The 11,099-nt window shown below is 62.8% G+C and overlaps 4 protein-coding genes across 4 annotated transcripts; 2 read left to right on the top strand and 2 right to left on the bottom strand.

Annotated features, from left to right (window-relative positions):
- Positions 1–155: 155 nt before the first annotated feature.
- On the top strand, positions 156–1,185 carry JCM10292_001233 (bifunctional 4-hydroxy-4-methyl-2-oxoglutarate aldolase/oxaloacetate decarboxylase; the record flags this gene model as incomplete). Its single annotated transcript, XM_076648740.1, has 6 exons — positions 156–218; positions 293–406; positions 472–519; positions 582–630; positions 691–812; positions 868–1,185. The coding sequence occupies 6 exons, from the start codon at positions 156–158 to the stop codon at positions 1,183–1,185; spliced, it is 714 nt and encodes a 237-aa protein (XP_076505686.1).
- A 453-nt stretch (positions 1,186–1,638) lies between these two features.
- On the top strand, positions 1,639–3,190 carry JCM10292_001232 (uncharacterized protein; the record flags this gene model as incomplete). The annotated part of the gene is made up of 6 exons (XM_076648739.1): positions 1,639–1,676; positions 1,739–1,967; positions 2,152–2,372; positions 2,426–2,532; positions 2,592–2,621; positions 2,682–3,190. The coding sequence occupies 6 exons, from the start codon at positions 1,639–1,641 to the stop codon at positions 3,188–3,190; spliced, it is 1,134 nt and encodes a 377-aa protein (XP_076505685.1).
- A 410-nt stretch (positions 3,191–3,600) lies between these two features.
- On the bottom strand, positions 3,601–4,988 carry JCM10292_001231 (uncharacterized protein; the record flags this gene model as incomplete). The annotated part of the gene is made up of 6 exons (XM_076648738.1): positions 3,601–3,959; positions 4,025–4,161; positions 4,221–4,462; positions 4,517–4,616; positions 4,675–4,887; positions 4,960–4,988. The coding sequence occupies 6 exons, from the start codon at positions 4,986–4,988 to the stop codon at positions 3,601–3,603; spliced, it is 1,080 nt and encodes a 359-aa protein (XP_076505684.1).
- Positions 4,989–5,656: 668 nt separating this feature from the next.
- JCM10292_001230 (uncharacterized protein) lies at positions 5,657–10,474 on the bottom strand (the record flags this gene model as incomplete). Its single annotated transcript, XM_076648737.1, has 18 exons — positions 5,657–5,731; positions 5,816–6,109; positions 6,167–6,315; positions 6,396–6,591; positions 6,665–6,748; positions 6,825–6,954; positions 7,033–7,310; positions 7,372–7,496; positions 7,558–7,663; positions 7,731–7,999; positions 8,058–8,190; positions 8,249–8,350; positions 8,437–8,562; positions 8,661–9,917; positions 9,984–10,007; positions 10,073–10,185; positions 10,262–10,348; positions 10,405–10,474. The coding sequence occupies 18 exons, from the start codon at positions 10,472–10,474 to the stop codon at positions 5,657–5,659; spliced, it is 3,618 nt and encodes a 1,205-aa protein (XP_076505683.1).
- Between the last annotated feature and the right edge of the window lie 625 nt (positions 10,475–11,099).

Raw genomic sequence — 11,099 nt, 5'->3', positions numbered from 1 at the left:
ATTAATAGGGGCTAACAAGACTCCTCGAGGTTCAACGGCCTCAAAAGACGCTGCGGCTGTCACGCTGGGCATCTCCCCACCTCGTCCCGAACGCTTCCGCCGGCTCTCATTCTGTCACTCTGGGCCGATCCCTCCTTTGAGGGCTTTGCGCTGCCATGGCTACTGTTCGGGTTACGAAAGAGCAGATCTCGCGTCTCGCTGGCTTCTCCACCTGCGAGGTCCGCCTCCCTTGGGTCCTCAGCTCGCTTCACTCGCTCATCTCATTTCTGCCTGGCCTTGCCTGTCGCGTCAGGTTGCAGATGCTCTCGTGAAACTGAAACACCCCACCGGCGGGTATGTGCCCGATCTCGAGCGTTATAGTGGAGAGGACGGCAAACCGCTTGTTGGCGAAGCCTTCACCGTCGAGGTGCGCCGGCGTTTGCTGTACTCGGAATCCGTGGTCACCAGCTTGATCCAATACTGCGCTTCCAGATGGTCGATGGCCGCGATACCTCCGCGCCGAAGCTAGAGGAGCACTTCGTGCGTTTCTCTCCTCTGGCTTGCGCACTTAGCTGCTGACAGGTGCCCCCTGGATCACGCAGATCGATGCTGCCCTGCCGGACAGCGTCGTATTCATCTCGACCCCCGCTCGTCGGTCCTCACGTCCTGAGCGACACCGCAGTGACTTGCTTACAACCGCCCGCAACGCAGACACGAAGAGCGCATCCCTCGGCGGTCTACTTGCGGCAGCCTTGCACGTCAAGGGCGTGCTCGGTGTCGTGACATCTGGCCGCTGCCGAGATCTGCAGGAGCTACGAGCTCTCGAATTTCCCGTTCGTCTCGATGAATGGATTTCTTCCTGTGCGTCTCTCACGCTCTCGCTTGCAGGTCTTTGCACGCGGCCACTCTGTACTTGGCCAGTCGCCCTTTACGCGCCCCTCCCGCATTCAAGTCCCGCTGTCCATCTCACCCGCACCAGCGGGCTCATTCACTCAAGACGCCGATCTGGCATTCCCGCCGACAGAGGTGCACCCGTACGACGTCGTTCTCGCCGACCTCGACGGCGTGGTCGTCGTGCGGCCCAGCTTGATTGAGCAGGTTTTGCAGCTGGCGCAGAAAGGAAGGGACGTAGACGAGCGGTGTAGGCTCGACTTGCTCGAGGGGAAGGGGGTCAAGGAGACGTTCAAGCGGCACCGCGGGAAGTAGGGGCGCAATCGATAGACACAATGTGAGCTCACTAGCTGTTTGTGACGCCGAACATTGCGTTCCTGCCTAAGGTGCGCGAGATTCGAGCAGACGAGACGCTCTTGGTGCCGAACTCACCGGCTTGAGCGCGGTGCAATGGCCATCCCGTCGCCTTTTTCGCGAAGAGTACGCGATTCATCCTGGTCACTTGGCTGCAAGCCTCGTAAGACCGGCTGTTTTGCTCTCAAACGCGAGGTGCGAGTGGTGTCCGCGTCGCGGCGGATCCGACCACACTGCTTCCTCCCGAACTTTCGCGCGCCGCTTCTGCTTCGCAAGCCCTGTGAAGCTGCGCATTACGCTCGACTCGCGCGCAAAGGCTCTCTCTGCTCTCGTCCGCCAGCGTTCGTCGCGCGTCCTGCACGCGTCTCGCCGCGCTTCATCAGTTCGACGCTCTCGCTCGCTTCCCAGCGCACGATGCCCGACTTTGAGCTGCCAGACGAGAAGCACAGACTGTACGCGCGTCCTAACCTCCCTACCATTTGCGCAGCGCTGACGCTCGCTGCTACGCCGTCAGCTCCTTCCCGGGCATTGAGGACGTGCACGCCTGGGTCACTGTCGACGGTAAGCCGCTGGAGGTCCACGGCAGCTCGGTGCAGAGCGGCAAGGCGGTCGGCTACATCGAGGCGACAGACGGCGCCCAGTTTGAGGTTCTTGCGGCGGACCTGCGGACGTCCGTCGCTGCCCCACATGTCAGGGATCTCTATCTCGATGGACAGTGGTATGTCTCGACCGATGCAACATGGGTGTGTATGCTCATGCTCCACGGACAGGGTTCACGGAACCGTTTTCGGGCGTGACGACGGCATGTACCTCAAGCACCGCTCAAGCTGCAAGAGGCTCAGCACGTACAGGGGCAGCAGAGAGACACACGTATGCCCCTAGTTGTCACACAGCTGGAGTGGACGAGCGCTAATGACGGCCCCGCAGACGACGATCCGTCCATTCCTTTTCGGTCGCGTGCAGCTTACAGACAAGGACGACGAGGCCTGCAACGACGAGACCGTCATCATAGGCCTGGGCTCAATCACGATGAAGTACATGCGCGTGCAGAATGTCCGCAAAGACACGACGGAACACCATCACGCGCCTGCCAAGACTCAGACGGTGCACGAACGCGCGAAGAAGGCCAAGCTTTCTCATCGAGTCAGGTATGCAAGATTACGCTCTCACGCAGCCTCAAAAACTGACATGACTTCTTCAGTTTCGGAGCACCAGTTACCGTTGAACAGCGCAGCCGCACGGCCTTTGATTGGTTGGATAACGAGAAGGCTCCGCTGTCGTCGGTCGAGTTTCGGTACCGAAGTCGGGGTGAGTTTGCGCTCTTCGCCTCCCTGAGGATAGAGCTGAAGTTGACGTCTGAGAATCAGCCCTCCTCCAGCTCGAAAAGCACATTCCGCGTACGCCTCGCCAGCTTTTTCCCCGCCCTCATTTCCCTCATGCAACCACTATTCATACAGGCTCTCCCTCTCCCGCACCTGCACCCTCTCCTTCTCCTCAGCCCTCCGCCGAGCCTGCCGCGAAGCCTGCCTCCCCGCCTCCCGCCGTTACCGGCCACTCACGCCTGCGTAGCTCGACCTCGAGCTCTCCGGCACCGCAAGGTCCGGCGTCGCCCGCGCCGCGCGCCCCGACTGACGGCAACGTCGACGACGGTAGCAATGGGCCCTCGCAGCTTGCCGCGCTCGAAGCCGAACTCGAGTCGTTGCGCAGGCAGGAGCGCATTGCGTCGCTGCAGCGCCAGATCGACCAGCTCAAGTCGTCGACGGCCGCCTCGTCATCGCCTTCGCAGCGCAGAATCAAGCCTGAGCTAAGCGCCGACGGCGGCGACGAGCCCGACCCGAAGCGCGTCAAGCTTGAGCGTGAGCGCGACGTGCTTGCTGCAAAGGTCAAGTCCGAGCCTCGCGCAAAGGAAAAGGGGAAAGGCAAGACCCAGAAGCCGGACACAATCGTCCTGAGCGATTCCGACTGAGCAGCGGACATCGTCCCGCGCGTGCGCTACCTTTGGCCTTCTCTTCGGGCGGACCTCAACTGACATTCCGCTTCTCGCAGATCTTCCCTTTTCCGTCTCTCACAGTAGCTCTCTGTCGTTTTCTCGCCTCTTCCGTGTCCAGTTTGTCGCACTTCGCATCTCGCAACCGTCGTAGCTGCTTTTCGTCTCATCGTGCGGTGATCCGAAGCGCTACACTCGGCTTCTTTGCTGCGTCACTCGTCGGATTCACAGTTCCTGCTAAAGAGACGATTGCAAGTTGGCTACCCAAGCGAAAGAAGCAAGCAGAGAGACTAACGAGCCTGTGCGGGTGGACAAGCGTTAGAAGCGTTAGAAGCGATGCTGCCGAAAACTGCAAAGGACAACGTACAGACATAGCCTTGTCATCCGCCTCAAGCGAGCGAGCTGTCTCCACCCTCGTCCTCGTCCTCCGAGTCGCTAAGCGTGATGGTGGGCGTGCGCTCATCGCGTTTGCGCTCTCCCTGCGCACTCCGCTCCAGCATGACCTCGTCGTCGTTCTTCCACTCCGAACCAGGGCCCGGCGCCGACACCTCGCCACACTCCGGACCTGCGCCGAGCGTCTTCTCGGCGCCCATCATCGACAAGTGCTCCGCTTCGAGCCGCTGCAGCTCGGCGTGCAGGTCGCGGATCTTCTGCTCGCGCTCGGCGGCTCGCGAAGGCTGTGCGGTGCCGTCAGGAGACTGCATTCGGTCGATAGACGAGCTGCGGGATCGAGGTGTCGATGGCGTCCCTGCGCAAGGGACGATGATCCAGTCAGAAGCGGGAGGGGCGGCCGAGAAAGGCTAGCAGGCTCACTGGGAATGATACCGAGATCCTGAAGCATCGAGTACGTCTCGTAGTTGAAGACGCAAAGGGCATACGGCGTGTCCTCCTCATCATATCGGTCGTACGAGCGCCACGGCTCCGGCTGAGAATTGACTGGCTCGCCCGGCCTGCAAAGAGACACGGTCAGCCGAGCTTATGGATCGCGCTAGAGACAGCGATGACGCACACGAGATTGAGCGTCACGGCAGGCTGCTTGCCTTTCTCGTATTGGCGCTCCTGCAGACCTGCGAAACAAGCCGGCGCGGCGAAGTCGGACGCCTGAATGCGGCAGTAGCGCAGCTCGACCTTCCCCTCCTCACACCTGCGTTCTGGCTCTCGGACCCGCAGGTCCGGCCCCACCAAAATGTCGTTCTCACGGACCGGCTCGATGATGTCGACATTTGCGAAGCGAAGGGCAACGAGATCGCCCTGCTCGACGCTGCGCGTCAACAGGTCGCTCCGGCATTTGCACACTGCACGCACCTTATGGTCGAGCTGACCGCGGAAGATGATGGTACGGCACGGGTCGGACTTGTCGCGCCGAAAGAGAGCGTCGGTCGGTTCGACCACTTCACGATTGATCCTGTCGCGCATGCGGCTCGTCACCGGACGACGTAGGCCAGTCGACAGATCAGACTCACAGCTCTCCGTCCGCGAACAGGCTGAGCTCGTAGCCGAAGTTCGGCACGTCGTGTCCCCTCCGCTCGTCGCGCCATCCCACCTCGAAGCTCGCTCCCGGCTGTGCAATGATCCATCCTCCGACCGTGTGGTCGAACTTCCAGGCGTCGTGGATGTCGGCGTGCTCGCCATTGACGAGCACGAAGGCGAAGCAGCCGTCGAGTCTTTTCGGCAAGCTGAGGTGGGGAGGCGGTCGAGAGGATCAGCGATGGTCTCTGCGGGCTCGGTCAAGAGCGGATACTGCTCACAGGCACTTCTGTACGCCGCCGACAGCCATGTCAGCGCGCGCGAGGTGTGTCTACTGAGGTCGGGGCGAGGGAAGGAGTGAAAGCGTGCCGGCCGGCGGAGCAGTCGGCAACTTGCGCACTCGACAGCCTTTTGAGCTGCTGTACAGCTCAAACAGATTTCAGCAAACACTGAAAAAGCAACCTCGCAAGCAGAAAGAGGCGGGAACTCCGCACTCGTCACCACCATCCACCTTGAGAAGGCCCGTCAACGCTCTCGTCACAATAACGGACCGTGGCGTGGGGCGCTCTCATCCGACGTCGTGCTGCTGGCAGACTGCGTGCCAGCGTTCAATCACGGAAGGCTCCCCGAAGTGAATGGCCAAGTCGTGGGAGCCGCGCAAGGGGGAGAAGCAAGAGAGAGAGACGCAGCGGGAGCAGAAGCCGTTCGAGGCGGCGCTGTTTCCGACCTACGGCTAGTCGAGCGGACAGATCAGTACGGCGGAGCAGACTGTTGATTTGCGGGAGCAACGCACTGGTCTCGGATGCGCCCCATCAACCGGTCCCGCCTGTGCTGCACTTCTGCCCTAATTGTGGGCACAGGAAGCGTAACTATTCCTACACTGCACAAAGGGGAGAGCGACTACGAAGTAGGTTCGTACAACAGCAAGGACAACCGTCATGATGCGAAAGAGTCGTGAGGGAGAGGAAGGGAGACCGTTCACGAAGCATGCGCGTTGACGAAGAAGGCATGCAAGTCTTGCCGGCCGACCTCGATGCCTCCGCTCTTCTCGTCCTGCAAGTACGGTCGGGCAATCATCAGTGCCTGCGGCCTGCTCGATAGCGCGTCGTAGTCAAGCTCGAAGGAAGCGCCACGCACCGGGTAGCACTTGGCGACGAGCGCCTTCCAATTGCTCACTAGGCGCGTCACCTCGTCCTCGCACGCCTTCCACACCGTCTTGAGCACATCGGTGTGCTCGGCTGCCTGGTTAGCAACTTCGCCGCCAAAGTGCTTGTCGACGCGCTTGTAAAGCGCGTCAACCCCCTTGCGCAAGTCTTTTGCGCGCACGTCGGCAGTGATGCGCCGCAAGGCGGCGCGCGTGTACGCCGAGTGGAGCGAGACTTCGGTTGGAGGGGTTGTGCGGAGGAGCTGCTCGAGGCCGGCGAAGAAGTCCTGCTCGAGCGAGCGGTTTCAGCATCCCGCCTGCAGCTCGGAGGGGAAAGGGCGTACGAGTTGTCGGGCAAGCGGACGGCGAAGGACGAGGCGGATGTACGCTGCGAGGTTCTGGTCGTACTTTGCCCGGGCCTGCGTGACGAACGGTGCGAGGGCGGCCACTTTCTGCTTGTTAGAGAAGACGGCGATGATGTGGTGCATGTTCTCTGCGACAGGAAAACCCAACAATGAGCGAGCCGCAATCTTTTGTGGCCTCTTTTGTTCGCTTAGTCGCGGCCAGACGCACCGATGAGGATGACGTGGTAGTTGAGCTGGTCCTTGTCTTCGCCACCCTGCCCGTGACCTTCGCCATCCATCTTGGCCATCTGCTGCAAGCAGTCGAAGATGGCGGCGACGATGCGCTCATACTGCTCGTTGATGACGCCGCGAATGTTGAGGTTGTCGGCGCCATCGAGCTGCGACTCGACGCGTGCGACGAAGAGCTGCGCGGACAGGCACGCACACAAGCGTCAGATGAACTCCGAGTGAGCTTGGCGCGACGGAAAGCATGCGCACCGGGAAGACGCGAACGAAAGGAACGACGCCCTTGCGCTTCTTGAGCGTGAGCTTGGTCTGCTCGATGCTCTTGATCTGCTCCTTCTGCGCGACCCACATCGATCGCGCAATCCAGCCATCAGTACTCGTACTACTGCAGGAAAGGAAAGAGAGAACCCACGCAGGACCGCTCGAGGGCGCCGAGCGAGCGTTGATACTGCTTCTGCAGTGTACGCATGAGGAACTCGTTCCGTTCCTCCTCGCCTCGGAGAACGAAGCGGTCGAGGGTGGCGAGGATGCCGACGATTTGCCTGCGTATGGCGGAACTCGTCATCAGCTTCTGTGCTTGATTAGACGGCACCAGCAGGCGAGAAAGCGACCCTACGCACATCGAGTCGCGCTGCAGAACGCCGTCAATCCAGTCGCGCAGCTCGCCCTCCAAGAAGCCAAACACCTGCTCCATCGCATTGCGCACATCCTTGAGGTTGCCCTGCTGCGCCTGCTGCGCGAGGAAGGTCGACGCGCCGCGACGGAAGAACGTCTCGAGCATCATGTAGTCGGCGAACGTGATGCTCGACTCGAGCGAGTTGATGTGGAGGAAGTCGGAGATGAAGCCTTGCTCGCGGGACAAATGCGGCGTGATCTGCTGCAAGCCGCGCGAGAAAGCCTGTACGAATCGAAGACATCAGTGGGCTTGGCGTTGGATCAAGCGTTGCAATGCAACGCACCTCGCTCGCGGTGAGCTTGCCGTCCTTGTCCTTGCTCCGCCCGCCCTCGAGCGGGCTACGCGCAATCGTGCCGACGCGGCGCATTGAGCCCTGGCGCAACGTCGGCGATTCCTTCGCGCTGAAGCCTGCGTTGGGAGAGAGCGTTAGCAAGTTATCGCGACTGCGGATGCGCCCTTTCCGACGCACTGGCTTCGAGCTCATCGTCCGTGGCCTTCTTGACCTGGCCGCGAAGCACGCCCATGAGCTCCTGGATCTCCTGCCGGTGAAGGTCGCTCATGGCGGTGAAGTAGGCCTGGGCAAGCAGCAAAAATAATGAGCTCAAGCTCCCTTCCGAGCACGTTCGAGAGCCCGCGACTCACGGTGCAGATGTGCTGATAACGCGTCTGGTCGATCTCCTTGACGAACAGCATCAAGCCGCAGTACCTCCCGAGGTAGTCCTCCATGGCAGCATGGCTCGGCAGCTTGCCCTTGTCGCGCGGCGCGGCGCCGGGCTCCTTCGGATTGAGGAGCTGGTCGACCTGGAACTTGAACATGATCGAGAGGAAGTCGAAGATGCGCTTGCTGAACTGCTGCGCTTTTGCGCGGTACTCGCCGACGCGCTCCGAGGCGGCGGCCATGTCGCCGACAGCTGTGTGTGCCGAGTCATATCAGTCGCTGCACGGGAACGGGCCGAATAGGCAACGCACCCGTGTCACGTGTACTGAGGAGAGCCCTGTAGAGCGAGACCAAGCTGCGCTCGAGGCGCTCGACGCCCTGCTGACTCTCGAGCGACTCCTTCGTCAGCGCCGTCAGTTCGCTCTCGGGGATGTGGATGGTCGACTGCGCGGCAGAGCGGTCAGCGATGCGGTGCAGGCGCAGTGAAGTCGAGGGAGCGGACCATCAGATTGTCGAGTTCAGAGAGGAGCGCGCGCTGGTTCGACGTCTGCACTTGCAGACCGCGGTTCTGCGACTCGATGTGTGCGATGTCGTCCGTCATGAGCTGCGCGAGGTCCGTCAATCCGTCAGCCACAGCGAGCCTGCGGAACAAGGCCGAGCGGAAAGGCCAGAGCGAGGCCCGCGCCGCACATTCAGCTGCGTCTTGTACAGCCCCATCATGAGATCCATCTTGTCGAGCTCGGCCAACGCATCGTCCAGCTGCTTGATAACGCCAGTGACGCGGTCGTCCGACTCCATGATGGCATAGATCGAAGCCTGTGCGTCGAATACGTCAGACGAATGACCCGACGTTCATGCGCCCGACACGGCGCAGTACCCGTGCTGCGCAAAGGTGGACAGAAGCGTCGACGCACCGCCTCGAGCGCCTTGAGCTCGCCAATGAGCCTCCTCTCCATCTCGTCCGCCTTGCTCCTCCCCTTGGCGCCCTCCGCTCCGCCCGCCCTCCCCGCGCTACTCAGCGCGCCCGCCATCCCCCCTCCCGCCGAGCCCGCCGCCCCGCCGCGCCACTCGAAGCCCTCGAGCATCTCCTCGACGTTCGACAGCACCGTCTCGTCGTCGACGACCTCGTCGACCGCCTTCTTCGGCACCGCCGCGACGGGAGAAGCGGCGGCCGCGCGCGCGCGCGAAGGGCTCCCCTCGCGCGGCGCGGTCGTCGAGGTCGACGAGGACGAGCTCGCCGTCGGTAAGAGCGGCGGCCTGCTGGCGCCCGGCGAGCCGCCGCCAAAGTCGATCCCGATCCCGATCGGCCCGTCTGCGAGCGGTTTCCTGCCCCCGATACTCACAGGGGAGACAGAGGGAGGCGCGGAAGAACCGTTCGCGCGGGAGGACGAGGACGCCGAGGATGAAGTGGGAGGAGGAGCGACGGGGGGTTTGGGCGGGCGCGCGTCGGGCGCAATGCCCGAGGGTCTGCGCTGCGCGAAGAGGTGCGGCGGCTCGTAGCGCGCTTGTGAGGGTTGCTGTGGGGGCGGAGGCGCGGGGTGCTGCGAGGGAGGTGGGCGGGAGGACGGGGGCGCGGTTGATCCCGAGGAGCGCGAGGGGCCGTCGCGGTCGAGGGGACCGCCAGCTGGCCCCGACCCGCGCCGAGGAGACGGCGGCCGCTGAGAGTAGATCGAGGCGTTCGAAGGGCGCTGTTGTTGCTGCGAGGCATTGGGCGGCCCGGCCGGGTCACCGTAAGAGGGGTTGCGGGACGTGGCAGATGGGCGGGAGGAGGACGAGGACCCGGGCGGCGGCGGGCCATAGTCTGATCGCGCAGAGGATGCGAGCGGCGCGCCGGGTTGCGAGGAGTACGATGGCCGCGAGCCGTCGGCTTTCTGGCCCGCCGCAGCGGACACGGAGGGGCGAGGCGGGCGAGACGGGGCGGCACCTGAGCCTGTCAGACTTGGCCGCTGCTGCTGCTGCTGTTGCTGCTGTGGTGCAGAAGGTTGCTGCGACGACGTATTGTCGACGGAAAAGCCGACGAGGACGAGGTCCGGGTGCGGCCGTCCGGTGCTGTCCATGAAGCGGCGCCAGCATCGCACGAGCGTGACGAGGAAGGCAGCCTGCTGTGACGAGGGAAGCTCGGTGTCGTAGCGGTACGTCTTGCTGTTGATGACGAGCGTAAATTCGAGAGGCTGCGGTACGAAACAGACAGGGTCAGCGCAAGTTGAGGGGGACGAGGTGTCTGCGAGGGCGCGTACCTGCATCCGCCCTTGCACCAGCCGCTGTGAGAGAGCCATTGCATCAGTTCTGAGCTGGTTCTGGGTCCCAGGCAGGCAAAGGAGCGCACCTTTCCGACCTCTACGCGCTGGAGGTCCTCGAGGGGCCAGGTCTTTCCGATCGAGAAGCTGCCGTTGGCGTTCTGCTTGGCCTTGTGCAGTTTGCACCTGCCATCTCGCTGGGCTGCGCGACGGGGCAGGACCGGGGTGAGCAGGTAGCGCGAGCGGGTCGCGAGAGAGGACGAGGTGGGGCGACGCGCCTGCGAGGATGAGGAAGCGGGCCTTGCGCTGGGTGGTGCCGGTGGTGTCTTCGAAGGTCTGCACGTAGGCGATAAAGCTCTCCTGGGCTGCGTCTGCGCGTGTCAGCGGTCGGGGTTGCTTGGGCGGGCGAGTGGGGACGCACGCTGGTGCGGGTTTGCGGGCTGCGGCGAGAAGAGCGAGTGGATGATGGCCCGCGCGTGGTCCTGCGACATCCTGCCCGCACTCCGTCGCACGCAGCTGCGAGTGCGCCGGACTGACTGACGGCCGCAACCAAGTCGAGCGAGACGGACAACTACTTGGGCGCAGCCTCTTCCCTCGCACTCCGACTGAGAGCGCGTACTGCCTGGACAACGTTTTCGAGCTGAACTCTCTATCCTGTGCTGCCAGAGTCCCGCGCTCCCATTGCTCCGAACCTCGGCACCGACACGCTCAGCTCTCACTACTGTCATCGCTAGTGATGCTCCTCGCTCTGGTTGCACCGATGCTGCTGCGCTTGTCTGATCCGCACGGGCTGTAGGCGACTCTCGGCAGTCAGTCGCATGCGCTGGACACCGGTGCTCAGCTGCGGCCTCGGCGCGAGGCTGTTTGAAGAGCGATGCTTCCCACAAAGCCGACGCGATGGCTGTTCGCGCGCTCTGTCACGAAGCGCGTCCAGTTTATCGCGTCTTGGCGATCGCAACACGAATACGGGGCAACAAGCAGGAGATGCTGCGCTCGCGCGGCCGTCCCGACCATCCGTCTCCGCATTGCATTCTGGCTCACATCCCTGCCGACTGTCATTCAGTCGACCCCTCGGAAAAGGTCTGGTCAGTCGCAAGTTTCCGGCCAAGACTCGTA

Source organism: Rhodotorula paludigena, assembly GCF_050403205.1.
Source record: "Rhodotorula paludigena JCM10292 DNA, Rt_paludigena_JCM10292v1_ctg18, whole genome shotgun sequence".
NCBI lineage: Eukaryota > Fungi > Basidiomycota > Microbotryomycetes > Sporidiobolales > Sporidiobolaceae > Rhodotorula > Rhodotorula paludigena.
This window is presented reverse-complemented; position numbering and strand designations above follow the sequence as displayed.